Source organism: Neopsephotus bourkii, unplaced genomic scaffold, assembly GCF_033783945.1.
Source record: "Neopsephotus bourkii isolate Nb327-2 ecotype Australia unplaced genomic scaffold, CSIRO-AGI_Nbou_v1 NB_1767, whole genome shotgun sequence".
Lineage (NCBI taxonomy): Eukaryota > Metazoa > Chordata > Aves > Psittaciformes > Psittacidae > Neopsephotus > Neopsephotus bourkii.
Genome location: NW_026902241.1, coordinates 11,302,065 through 11,316,552, shown reverse-complemented (window position 1 = coordinate 11,316,552; position 14,488 = coordinate 11,302,065). Strand labels below are relative to the sequence as shown.

At 37.9% G+C, this 14,488-nt stretch overlaps 1 protein-coding gene across 1 annotated transcript in view; it reads left to right on the top strand.

Annotated features, from left to right (window-relative positions):
* GALNT2 (polypeptide N-acetylgalactosaminyltransferase 2) overlaps window positions 1-14,488 on the top strand; it is a 100,857-nt gene that overhangs the window by 73,697 nt on the left and 12,672 nt on the right. The window contains exons 8-11 of the mRNA XM_061378841.1: window positions 4,343-4,430; window positions 8,241-8,328; window positions 8,875-8,978; window positions 14,186-14,312. Of these exons, the coding sequence (XP_061234825.1) occupies window positions 4,343-4,430; window positions 8,241-8,328; window positions 8,875-8,978; window positions 14,186-14,312 (407 nt within the window). The remainder of the gene's footprint in view (window positions 1-4,342; window positions 4,431-8,240; window positions 8,329-8,874; window positions 8,979-14,185; window positions 14,313-14,488) is intronic.

Genomic DNA, 14,488 nt, shown 5'->3' with positions numbered 1-14,488 from the left:
GATGATCCATCCCACAGTTATTTTTCTTTGAGATGATTTCCTGGTTAGAGTATCTTAGTCTATTGACCATGCTTGCTTAGCATTTCTAGAGGGGTCTGGCACTGGTGGGGATTTTTCTTCAGAAATTTGAACAAAGGCTTAAAGCAGAAGCAACATACATACAAGGTGAATATTTGAGTTCATATGTGTACAGATACCCACATATGGTGGAGCTGGTCTATGTTCTCCCTCTTCGTTCTCTTCCAGAGAATGGTTTTCTGCTGGCTCCCTAAGGCTACCTTTTATATCCTCTAGACCCTTTTTGTGTGTGTTAGGGGAGATTGAGGAGACAGTGGGGGTTAACCCTTTGATTTCCCCCAAAATCCACATATTAATAAGCATACAGTGTCTTGAGAACACTGGTAGCTACTAGCTGTTTCATGAACGTTTGTCTACTTGGCTTTTTCCATTCCAAGTTTCTAAGCACTTCGACATTCTATTCTTGTTACATCAGTTATTAAGGAAAAAAATAAAAATTGAAAGATTCTGTTGCTGAACTGTTCTAATCTGTTTTTCGTAGCATAACTGTAAATCCTATATCACTTTCAGGAAGGTATTTTTAAACAAAGAAGATACTAAAAGGCAGGAAGATCTAAGATTAAGAAATGAGGTGTGGATCCCTTTCTCATATCTGATTTTTGTGACCTTGAATGAGTCAACTTTTAACTGCCACAATGCTGTAAGGAAATATTCATATTTTATCTTCAGAGTCTTGTGAAGCTTAATCTTTGAAGCATCTTGTGGTTTGGTTTTTTTTTGGGGGGGTGGGAGGAAGGAAGCAATGTATGCACAATCTTGAGGATGATTTCTGATGGTTTATGAGAATGATATATAATAGTCTAACTCTCTAGAGCAGGCATAACTTCCTAATGAAATATGAAGATAAAATTGTCTGCTACAGATTTCCAGGCAGTAGAGACTCGCAGTATTCACAGGCTGTTTCTTTCCATTATCTTCATCAAGGTGCACATGGTTTTACAACTGTATGTTCCATTATAAGTTATAGTGTCGACCCCTCTGAAAGATTTCTAGTTCAGTCACCCTATAGATAAATGTCTTCTTGTAGGATAATTTAAAGGGAGCAGCTGCTTTTTAGTGTTTTAAGTGAATTAACTCACTGTACTTTAGAGACTCACAAGCTCTTTTTAGCAATCTCTGCATTAAAAACTTTGTGGTGCTCTGCAAAGCATTCCCTTCAGAATGTGCAAGTCTTTTGTCTGCTTTGCTACTAGAGCAAATCTATAATTTCAAATCATGACAGGAACAGCATGTTTCCAAGCCAACAAAGTGGGGTTATACAATGAACTGAATGCTTACAACCTGGGTATTTGTGTGTCGGAGAAACAAGTGGAAGTTGTTTAAATAATGTATTAGGTGTAGCAAGTGGTGTTGCACTGATATTGATAGAACTAATCGGGCCAACAGCAAAAGTTTGAGGAAATCGTAAATGCACAGACACAGAGTCCTACCTGCTTACTCAGCATGGGGGAGGCAAATTGAAGCCTAACTGAAGCTTTACCTAATGTGACACCTAACAGCTTGGGCAACTTTTACCACCAGGTTCAATTGTACCAAATAGAAGCATTTAAGAAAAATGCAAGGTTTTGTCAGAAAAGTTTTTCTTTAAGATGGGCGTAGATGTATAAGCCATCCTATTTTCAGCTAAGGAAAGAGGGGAGAAAAGAAGGGAAGGATGGGTTTGGTTTGTAATTCATGCTTATGGGTATATTGTGAATAATTAGATAGTCTGGATAGCTTCTGACTCATAAATAAAGGAGTTTCCTAATTTTCATACTGTATACAGAATGGCTAAAATAAGGTCATGGGTGCACCTGAAGTGCTTTAATGGTATAGGGGGACATACCAATACAATTGGTGTTTTGCAGTGAAGGTGTAGTAAGCTGTAATTGCCTCTCAGCTTCAACAGTTAGCAAAATTGTATGCTTGCATTACAAACAGGGCTACAGCTAACAGAAGCAGAAGTTAGAGGTGATTGATGAGGAATAGGACAGGTTGGTCTCTCTTGTCCCTGTTTCTAGTTTGCTTTAGACTAAGCTTAGTGGCAGACCTGATTAAATTTTATGTTATATCCCTCATAAAAGCAGATATTTGTCCCAGGTGGTATAGCTGCAGTCATACTTAAAAGGAATGTAGAAATCTATAATGATGCTGGCTTGTGTTCAGTCAGCTGAACATGAGCCAGCAGAGTGCCCAGGCAGCCAAGAAGGCCAACAGCATCCTGGTCTGTATGAGAAATAGTCTGGCAACAGGGCCAGGGCATTGGTCCTTCCCCTGTACTCAGCACTGGTGAGGCCACATCTCAAATCCTGTGTTCAGTTTGGGGCCTCTCACTACAAAACAGACATTGAGGTGGTGGAATGGGTCCAGAGAAGGGCAGCAAAGCTGGATGAAAGGTCTGGAGAGCAAGTATTATGAGGATCAGCTGAGGGAACTGGGGTTGTTTAGTCTGGAGAAGGGAAGGCTCAAGGGGCACCTTATTGCTGTCTACTACAGCTACCTGAAAGGAGGTTGTAATGAGGTGGCTGTCAATCTCTTCTTCAAAGTAATAAGTGATAGAACAAGAGGTAATGGCCTCAAGCTGCACCAGGGGAGATTTAAATTGGATATTAGGAAACATTTCTTCACAGACAGTGATCAGGCGTTGGAACAGGCTTTCCAGGGAAATGTCCCTGGAAGTGTTCAATAACCTTATAGGTGAGGCACTCAGTGACATGCTTTAGTGGTGGCCTTGGCAATCCTGGGGTAATGGTTGGACTTGATGGTCTTAAAGGTCTTTTCCAACCTAGCTGATTCTATGATTCTGTGAGTCTTCAGCTTTTAGCTTAATCCCCAGCTCACCTTCTCTTGAATTCAGTTGGGTTCTCCTTTTGGCTAATACAGAAGTTAGTGACCTTTTGCTCACTCAGGCAGAATGACCTAGTAAAAGCCAATTATAATTAGGGCTTATTAAAATCAGCATAGATTGAATAATTAATATTCAATAAATGAGAATGGGTGTTTAATGTCCTTATTGGACCAAGCAAAGCATTTGACTAAGAATTGCTTCCAAGTCTCTTGTTATGAGCTCAAGCTATTCTCATACTAGTCAGGTTCCAATCTGTTCTATGTGATACTCATTAGCAAAGGGATGCGTTGCTGAACCACTGTTCAGAATATATGCATTCTTGTTTGAAGACATACCTATGGAATAAATTCTTAAGATGGACATGTCTAGGTTGGTATGGTTTATAGCCACGAGAACTGTTTCTCTGTAACAGAGATAGCAAAATTTCTCCTGCTCAAAACCGGTTTCTTTTATATTCACAGATTTGGTGGTACACTGTTCTGAAGTTATCTGTGCTCTTTGAATGATGTTAACTTGTGGAGCTCAAACTTCTATTTTGAAATTAACTAAAATGTTCCATCAAATTGCCATAGAAGTTATGCTTCAGTGTGTAGATGTATTTTCTTTTTTTCCCCAGTAAATCACGGAGACAAACTGGCTTAACCATGACACTGCATTTCTAATATTAGATGAGTCTCTTTTTGTTTTTTTTTTTTAGAGTACCAATGTCTGTCATCCTGCTGGATGATTCATGTGGAGCTGTTGGAAAGATTTTTTTGTTTTATTTTTCTTAAACTGTAACATTGCTCAGAGTAGTATATGAGACCATGGTTGGCCAGGGGAATGTGCTATCTGTACCACTCTAATCTTGGCTGCTGGAGTAATAGTATTCATTAGTCTGAGGTGTTTATAGGTTCTCTTTGCTATCTGAATATCTCATTGTGAAGTGTGATTCTTCTAGTGTGGAATGGATTAGCGTAAACCTAAGACTTTTCTGACTGCAGAAAGGCCTAAGTGTTCCATAAAGGTTGAAATGATAAGGTCCTAGCATACTGCATGGCTAGGGAGATTTGATGTGGAAAATATGAATTGCCTGGATGATTCTTTTCTCTGAGCAGGTGTAAAAGTAAGAATGGAAGCACTGTGTGCTCAACTGCCTTTAGAACTACAAGTTTGCTGCCTTCTTCAAGAACAAGTCAGAAGAGGGGGATTACTTAAATATAAGTAGTTTAGCACATAAGAGTTTTCCCAGCCATATTGTGTGCTTTTTCCTTTATGAAGCAGTGCTGAGCAAGGCTGTTTGTAGCTCAGGCTATTCAGAACTGCAAGTTGAAGTAGGGGGAGAGCTGGGGAAGATGTGCTAATGAAATCCTGCTGAACTGTTCAACATCTCATTCTGCCTGAATCTTTATATATTGATTTCATTATTTCAATATTACTTTCTAATATTTATTTTAGGACAAGACCAGAGTTGTGTCTCCTATTATTGATGTAATTAATATGGACAACTTCCAGTACGTGGGGGCGTCAGCTGATTTAAAAGGCGGTATGTACCTGTACTGGAATATAGATTTGAAACAGAGAAAAAGGCATCAAGAATCAAAGCTCATAATTACTGCAGTTGTGAAATGGGCAGTTAATGTACTGTTCTTCCCTTTCATGTATCTAGTTTTAAGTCCTGTAGGTCACTTGTTTATAGACTTTGATTTTTAATTGGCCTTGCTGTCCTCTGCTTTAAAACAGTTCATCTTTATTATACTAATTCTTAAAAGTTTATGCTGCCTTTTACCAGTGTGTGAGACTTGCTCCGATGTTTGTAGGATTGTGTAAATGTGTCAGAATAAGCTTATGGCCAGAGCTTGTGATTCTCTTTTTAGACAGGACAGGCTTTCATTGCTCACTAGCTTAGAAGCCCACCAGCAATGAGGTGCCTATGAGTTGTTTTTTTCAAGATGCTGGTTTGATTATAAACTTAAACTCTTCTGAAGAAGCAGAAAGCTTTGGAATGTGTTTAAAAGAGAAATGTTTTTGTTAGCCATGATCTGTAATTGTGAAGAGGGTAACATGTGACCATGAAAATTGTAGTGTTTAAACCTTTACCATTACAAAATTCCCTGTTAAATTGAGTTTAGAAGTACCACAGGTTTTCTACATCTAGCTAGTGTAAACTGTTGACAGCAAATAGTAAAAAGACTTGTGAAACCCCCAAAAGGAATAAATAAATAAATAAATCCTCCCATCTGCTTTGTCAAAGAGAAGGAGGGCAACCACACTAAGATCCTTACTTATTACAAGTTTCTAAAGCTTTTTTCCCTGTTAGCAAGAACCTAGCATGTGAAATAGCTGTTCTCAGCCCATCCTTCCCCCCTTTTTTTTTAGTAATTGTTCCCACAGTACTGGAAACTGAACTGGCTCCATAAAGATAGAAGATGAGCCACGACATGGAAATTGTACAGTGCTGTTTTCACACTTTTTCTGAATAGACTTTTTTGAGTGAGGAATGGAAAAACAATTTCAAGTCTATTCTTTCAGTTACTAGTCTCTAACTGGCCACCAAGCATTGTCCCAATAAAGTATAATAAAAGCAATCTTTATGTAATGTTGCATATGCTTCAATTGTCAGTGATATGGAAGTGAGATGTTCTGTATCCTTTTAATTAACATTTTGAAATAAGACCTACAGTGCATACATTCACAGTATGCTAATGTATAGTTCTGTGCTATTATCTGTGTGCCAGCTTTATTAAAACCTTAAGTCTTTTACCCAATCTATTCATATACCTAGAGTATGGAAATCTCTGTACCATTATGTGGCTCTTATTGTTGTCTGCAGTAGGAGGAGGAATTCTTTCATTGAAACCTTTGATTGGTTCCTGCAGGGTTCATGCTCTTTAATTCTTCCCAAGTGAAGTGGGAAAAGATTTAGAGATCATTTCACTTGTTACTGCTTTTCATGCTTCATCTTTGGAACTAAGTTTCCCTCTTTTTTTTCTTTCTTTTCTTTTTTAAACCATCTTAGTGCTTGTTTTCTCCTCTCATACACAATAGCAATAGATTATTTATATATATATTTTTTAAAGTGTATGTGGCCTCAACTTCTGGGTTGAGGAGTGTGAAGTAGTCTTTTTTTTTTAATGCTAACAACAGAAATTTTGCACGTACCAATGTTTGAAGCTATCTGGGGGTCTGTTGGAACATGAATAATAGATTTCTCTTCAGTTCTTGGAGGACAGATTACCGTGTTAGAGACACTACAGCATTTGGCATCCCAGGACACTTTTCACTGGGGCCAAGTCTAAACATGGAAATCAAGCTATGCTTTCAACCTCAGATACAGTATCTGTGTGAAGCATGGAGAGTTGAGACAGCTGGGACAGCATTTGGCTGCTCTGTTTTGAAAGGGCTTAATCACCCAAGACCAGGAACCTAGCAAATGCTGCAAACTTTTTAAAGTGGATGGGGCTGAAACAATTCGCAAGTCTGGCCAGCACTAAATCCATGCACTTCATGTTACAAATTATTTTTGAGGGGGGATTTGCCAAAATGTTTATGCTGCTCTGAGAAGGACTTTAATTACTGGAATAAACTGTAGTTAACCGAGATCTAATAATTTAGGGTATGCCTACAATGCAGTTTACACTGGATAGAATTTCATATTGGATATGCACTTGTGTTTAAAAATACTTCTTTTACAGAGTTACTGATGTTATCTCATTGAATGCAGATTTTTCCCAGAGTCAGTGAAAATGGAGACGGAAAGCTATTTTGATGGGTAGACAATTCATGCACTTGTTCAGCGTTTGCAAGAGTGTTGTGTTCCAAAAGAGACCCCTTGTGTTCATTAGAGTGTATGTAACTCTATCTCTACCACTTCTGCTGGAGAACAGTAGGATTTTTAAGTTCTCCCAGATGCAAGTAATTTTGCTGGGCATGTATGGTGAAATGTGACTTTTTAACTGCAGTGAAATATTGGAGCTCATTTTACTTTTCATGCTGGAGGCTTTGCAGTAATATAGATTGTAGTAATTTTACTGTTTTGCTGCTTGGAGTTTTGGAGTAGTTAGATGGTCTTTCATTTTTACAGTGCAGCAGTTCATAAGATACTCGAACATGGAGAGAAAGAGTTGGCATGCATTCTGTGAAGACTGTTTGGGATAATTTCTGTATTCTGTGTGTGTGAGATAAATATCTTGTGAGTTAAACTGAAAACACTTTAATTTTCCGCTCTCCACATTAATCATTACTACACATTTGCAGATGCATACAGATAGTTTGTGGGACTGTATTTGTTGTCTGTTTACCTTAGCTTTTCCCCCATTTCCCTACAAATTGCTTTATCTTTATGCTGGAGAAAGAAAACTATTGACATCTGTGCACCAGAACTCTGGAAATCATTCATTACATGACCTCATAGGATCTAAATGTGTTTGGCAGCAGACAGTCTGTATAAGGCTGATTTGTGTCTCCCAGGTGTACAGGGTGAGGGCTATGGACCTTGCATAGTTTTTAAACAAGTGTTCATGCTTATGGGCATAACCCAGCTCAAGAAACTGTTATGAAAGTGTTTCCTATAGGAAGTTTGTCTTACACCAGCCATGTATTGATGCCTAAAGGAGGTAATTCAAATAGCTGCCAGTTTTCGCTGCTCTAGGTGACGCTGCTCTTGGTTATTCTAATGGTCTTTTATGTACTTCTGTGCTTAACTCGTGAAAGGACCAGATCAGCTGTTGCTGTGTGTACACACATACATGTACATACATAAGGGAAGTAAGATTTTTGTCCTCTAGTGGTTACCTCAGGTTTAAAAAACGATGCACATGAAAGCATACATGGAAAAGCAGGATGTTAAATGAATGTTAATAACAGGGATGTAACCTGTTGTGACCTGCAGGATAGAGAGCTCCTGCTGATGGAGGACTACCAAGGGTAGTGCAAAAAGCCTGTAAACATAAATATTTGATGAGAGTTGAAATGCAGTTGTACAGTAAAGAATGCTGGAAACATTTGTAGTGGCTGAAAGATCTTAATGTGATAATTCATTTGATGTAAGGGTAATGAGATGTGCATAAGGCTTTTGCTTTGTCGCTTGTTGACTGGGTTTCTTACTTTGTGTAATAGATGGCAACAGGAGAAAGCAACGTTATTTTGTATTTGAGATTTCTTTTTTTTTATTGTTCTGTCAACTTCTTTGCCTTTCGTCTGTCCTCCTACTTATTTCCTTCCCAGAAGTTTGTACAAGTTTAAACTTTTAATTTAAATTACAGTTCCCAGTGTTTTCAGTTAACATTATGTTACTATGAGTTGAATGATGACCACAGTCTTTTTAACATCCTACTCTAATATTTTCTTCTTGAAGGCTTTGATTGGAACCTGGTGTTCAAATGGGATTACATGACACCAGAGCAAAGAAGAGCACGGCAAGGAAATCCAGTAGCTCCCATAAAGTATGTCTGTACCGCCATTTCTTTCTCTAACAGCTTGTAGTTTTCAGCTAAAAAAAGTTAGAAATCATGTTCTCTGAGTCAGAGAGGGGATCTTTACTATAGCTTCTGTAATACTGACATTTCATTCAAATTTATGTAATGTTATGTGACTTTCAAAGTAATACTTAAAAAAATACTTTAAAACACATTGATAGACAATTTACTCTTGACAAAAACTAGAACCAAGACATAGTTGGTATGTCTTGAGGGCCAAAAATAGAGTATCAATTTTAAGGTTTTATTGCTGGCACAAATTGCCTCACTTTACATAAGGAACTTGTGAGCCAAATGGAAATTCAGGGACTACTTCAGAAGGTGGTCAGAACACCTTACATGCAATAGAAATGTGTGCAGACATTTGATGTGTTACATGCACAATTAGCATTTGAAAGCATTGCTTTTTTTTTTCTTTTTTCTTCCCAAGGATGTATTAACCTTGAGATGCAAATAATAGTTACCTCCCAGCTCGTGGTTCTGTATTTCATGTATTGTTTCTTGTCTTTTTAGGACACCCATGATAGCTGGTGGCTTGTTTGTGATGGACAAATCCTATTTTGAAGAACTAGGGAAGTATGACATGATGATGGATGTTTGGGGTGGAGAAAACTTGGGTATGTATATTATTTACTTTGGAATCAGTCTTGAAAGTAGGTTTTGTCATTGCCTTTATTGTCAGAGTTATGTTCTTCCTGATTTTGTGCAAAGAGGTTTAAAACCAGAGTTAGATCTTCACATGCAGTATTAGCAAAATCAAAAAAGTTTATTTTAATGGAGAAAAATAAAACAAGGTAGGAATTATGTGCTAAGTATGAAAGAATAAAAGTATTTGTTCATTAAGCAGTAATCTTTTCACTTTCATTTTTTTTTTAATGGAATTTGGCTGATAAAGAATTACTGAATGTAGATGGACAATTGCTTTCAAAATGGCAGTCTTGTTTTAATGTCACATCCTCATCTAAAGTTACTAATCATAGAATCATAGAATAGTTATTGTTGGAAAGGACCTTAAGATCATCTAGTTCCAATCTCTCTGCCATGGGCAGGGACACCTCACATTAAACCATGTCACCTAAGGCTCTGTCTAATCCAGCCTTGAACACCGCCAGGGATGGAGCATTCACAACTTCCTTGGGCAACCCATTCCAGTGCCTCACCACCCTTACAGTAAAGAACTTCATCCTTATATCTAATCTAAACTAATCTAAACTTCCCCTGTTTAAACCTGTTGCCCCTTGTCCTGTCACTACAGTCCCTAATGAAGAGTTCCTCCCCAGCTTCCTTATAGCTCCCCTTCAGGTACGGGAAGGCTGCTATGAGATCTCCACGCAGCCTTCTCTTCTCCAGGCTCAACAGCCCCAACTTTCTCAGCCTGTCTTCATACGGGAGGTGCTTCAGTCACCTGATCATTCTCGTGGCCCTCCTCTGGACTTGTTCCAACAGATCCATGTCCTTTTTATGTTGAGGACACCAGAACTGCACACAATACTCCAGGAGAGGTCTCACGAGAGCAGATTAGAGGGGCAGGATCCTGTTTAAATGCTGGCCATGTAAGGCATATTTTAAGATGTTGCTGAAATTAAATTGTGAACAGTAGAATGCAGGAGTTCATGAGTTTAATGTTCTTGCATATGTCTTAAAAAATCTATTAACACTTAGCTGACTGAAGAATAATTTATTTCTTAATAATATCATACTGCCTGGCATCTGAACTGAGTAATTCTGTATACCTGCTTTGGCCCTATGAGATAATTCTGGTTGAGAGGACATTTTTGCTCTAGTTCCTCATCTTCAGATGTTTCAGCGAGTTCTGTTTAGGGAAGAGGGAGGAATGGCTGCAAGAACTTGTATTTTAGCCATTTTTCTTTGACCTTGTGGTTAGATCTGTCTTTAGTAGCGGTTGCTTGGGGGTTTTTTATTTTCTGCATTACAGTATTAAACAAAGTTTTTCTCCGGTTAAGAATGGTATTACTTGTATTAAGATAAAAAATGTTTGAGAGGAGCAGAAGTCTACAACTTATTAAGACTTCCAGTCTATCATTAATTTAGTTTTCTAGGGTAGAAATGCATCTCAGACATTCGAAGTAGCGTGTTTTAGGATCAGCTCTAAGTATAGAAACTTTTCTACTGCACGTGCTAGCTGCAAAATACTAAAATACCTTCAACTTGTAAAAGCTCACGAGTATTTTGAGTTGCTGAAATATGCAGTGAGCATATGGGTGGCCTACCAGGAAATGCCTGCTGTAGAAAGTACGCTAAGTATGGAGGCGTGGTAACCAAATGCTTAACACTCCTTTAAGGAACTTCAAGCCTGGAATTGGCATCCTTGCAGTCCAGTCTCTAGCTTTTCTATGCAGTGTACCCGAAGAAACCTCTGACGTGTTTTGAGCAGTTACTTTCTTTTTCTCAGTGTTTTGGCTGTATGTTGTAAAATTGTATTAATATAAATATCATAATTTTTCATATTTTTTAATGTCCTGGGAAGTCATTGGATAAACTTACTACAGCAATACTTGTGCTCACTTTTTTGCCACTAGAGCACTTAAATATTTGATTAGCTGCAAGCATGTACTTGAGTGACTGAGTTTTTTCTGGAAATTTAGCAGCTGCTTTTATGCTTTGATAATTGAAGCCTTGATAGCAGGAAAGGGCACAAGCAACAGCTCCCCACTCAAGGTGAGAAGACTACATGCAAAAAGCTGTTACTGCTGCTCCTGCTGCATTCTGTTCACCCTCCTTCATTGGAAGGAGGAGATGGAGACTTTGGGGTGCCTTCTCTCTGCTCCTTGAAAAGGCAAAGTCAGTCAGTACAGCAGACAGCTAATGATTTCTTCATAGCTGCCAGACTAACTGATGACAAGTAAAAATCACATGGCATATGATTTAATTGGCAATAAATGACACATGCACCAGATACCAGAAATCTGTGATGTGCAGTTTAAAATTCAACATACGCACTCATCAGGCCTCTTTACTCTCAAGCATATCTCTGTGTCAACAACTTCATGTTATATGCAGATAACCTGATAGAGGGACTTGAAAAGTAATTCTGTATGTTATTTTTATGCTTTATAAAACACAGCATTTTTCTTTCAAGCATGTGCAGAGCAGCTGGTCTGTGAGATTTTGTTCACGTTAGTATAATGTCAACTTTACAAGTTTCAAGGTGGACCTGCAGTGTTTTGTCTGAATTAGTGAGGAGAGAGCTTTTGCCACGAAGACCCAGTTTTCAGATTATTGCTAGATGTGACTGATACCATGTTTGCTGTACAAAACATGGATCAAAGTTTGTTCAGTCATGTCTTGAATTTGTAAACTCTAATTCTTAGACTCTTTACAATGCTTTTTGGTAAGCGTAGGAGAATTGGAGTGCACTGGAGAACTGGGTGGACTATTAGAAGGCTTGGGTCTAATTTGAAAACTTAGGCTTTTCTTAATTTTGCTTAAATCAGGAAGTGAGTAAGACATTCCCTGTCTTGTGTATCAATGACACACTACAATAAAATGAGCAGTCTGTTACTGAGAGGTCTCACGCTGTCTCATGCAACTGATGAATGTTTGACATGCTGTTTTATGCCTTTTTAATGAAAAACTGGGTCCACTGAAATTGTTACAATAGTAACACTTCTCCCACTGTTTGAGTATGGCAAAAAACATGTCTTAAAGGAGTTTCTGGGTTTTCCTGAAGTTGTAGTTGCTGTACATTACTACTTCTTTAAAAGGCTTTAGAATCCATGTTGGTGCAAGTAAAAATTAGTTTGCTTCTCTCTACTTAGTATTCCTTTGTTGTCTTTCCTGTAGAACTATTTTTCATCATTTTCAGTTTTATTTTGGGGATTTTTCAGAACCTAAGGTGTGAAAAATATACATGTAGGTTGATATTTCTGGGAGTTCATGGGGGGGAGAATTAATCAAATTAACATACACAGTAGAAGCAGCTATGCCTAATGAAAAATTGATGAAAGCTATTTCTGAATTACTTCTAAAACAAAACTACTTTTTCAATGCCTAAATACGCTCAGTAGGTGATAGTGACTCTGGATTAAACCTTCAAATGAATCACTTAAAAAAGAGCGAGCTTTAGGCATACCGCATTGACCTTTATTTTTAACAAGAATCTCACTTTACCTCATTTCAAAGGTGTGTATATAATAATATATATAGTATAATTATATATAATAATATTTAGATTAGCCCAGTACTAGATTTCAAGCATTTAGTCCGTATTTGCTTTTCTAATGCAAAACCCTTTGTTTTTGAGATCTCCCTGTCTTCTTTCACTAGGCTGTCCTCACCGAGTGCAGCTTCCCATCATGTTGGGCTAATAACTGTATGAACTGTCTAGCAAAAGTCCCTAAATAATACTTCAAAGTGTAACAAGAAAACTGTTACTCCTCTGCTTTCGCAATTTGAGCAGTATGGGACAAAATGAGCTAGATATGGGGAAGCCTGCGGTCATCTATGTATGCATAGAAAAACCTGAAGTCATTACTGTGAAAAATGTACAGAGAGAATGTCATGTTCGGTTGTTTTAAAAATTACTTTTCCCTCTTGTCCCACGTTCATCCAAGACCGTGAGTTAGTGGCAAAGGCAGTATTGCCATGAATATTTTTGGAGGATGATCTGTCTATAGATTGGACTATGTTGACTCTCTGAGGTTCATGAGTATGCCTCATTGATCCTGATGCAATAGTATTTCACTGAAGTCAAACAAAATAGGAAATGGTCCTTATAAAACCAAAGGCCACGGGGAAGAAGGGCAGTTAACTTGCACCATCAACAGCTGAAATCACAGCACCTCTCTCTTTGTTTCTGGGGGTTTGTGTTTTGGTTGGGTTTTTTGGGGGCGATTTTTTGGTTGTTGTTTTTTGTTTTTTAAAATGATTATTCTTTTTCTCTGGACGGACAGTCCCGAAGCCATGCTCTCTAACCTTGGGGGTGGTTTTGGTGTTTGGGCTGGGTATTTTCTGAATTTAATTTTTGAAGTAATGAGATTTTTATGACTTGTGTATTTGGGAAGAAGGCTTCTGAGGGAAGAAATGATACTTAGTATGACAGTATAAGTCATCAAAGGTAGACACTGACTTTAGAGCTGCGTTATTTATATGCTTATCCATGTTTAAGCTGTGAAAACATAATGAATTATCGTAAAGAGCCTTGAAACAAAACGTAGCACTCAAAAAGAGAAAGGTGTATAAATATATCTACACCACCTTGTCCTCACTAGCTGGGACAGCTCACTGGATTGGCTTAGAAGTGTACTGCCCATAACCTTCAGTTTACAGAAGCTGCATCTTTGTTTGCTCTGTCTCCAAAGCAAGTTTGATTTGATGTAACTCCTTCCATAGAAGGTGTTTGGGGGTGTATGGTTATCTTCTATAATATGCTTGCAGCTCTAATCTATTGAGTGTTTTATATTTGTGTTTGTTGTGTTTGATTTTGTCTATTGTGTTATTCCATCTTTAGCTGAAAATTTTTATTATAAGCTAGATTGTTAATTTATCTGCTGTTGTGTACCCTTTAGACAAAGTGTAGTATTAGTACATACAGACAGAACTTACTCTGGCCAATTGCAGCATGGGTTTTGAATTTGGAGACTGCTGCTAACCTCTGATTTTGCTTCCCAGTTAACAGGATTGTTTCTCCTGAGCTTGGAGAACAATGAACACTCAGATATGCTGTTGTTTATCCTAGAATTTCTCAGAAAACTATGTAACTGATTTTCTCAGCAATAATCACTAAAAGCCTTATCTGTAAATGGTATACTTCAAAATTACAGTATTTGGTGATGTTGGTCTTCCATTCATGTTTTTATTTCAGAAATCTCGTTCAGAGTTTGGCAGTGTGGTGGAAGCCTAGAAATCATCCCTTGCAGCAGAGTGGGTCACGTATTCCGCAAACAGCATCCTTACACATTTCCTGGTGGGAGTGGTACTGTGTTTGCAAGGTAACTGTTAAGGTCCTTTTCAGCTAAATAGTAATGTTTTAGATTTCTTCAGGTGATCAGCAGGTGGCAGTAATTTCATTTTAAGGATCTTTTCTTTATAAACATTTGCAGTATTATCTAGCACGGAAAAATACTAACTTAAAAAAAGTTACTTTGAGGCAGCTACACAGAGAGAA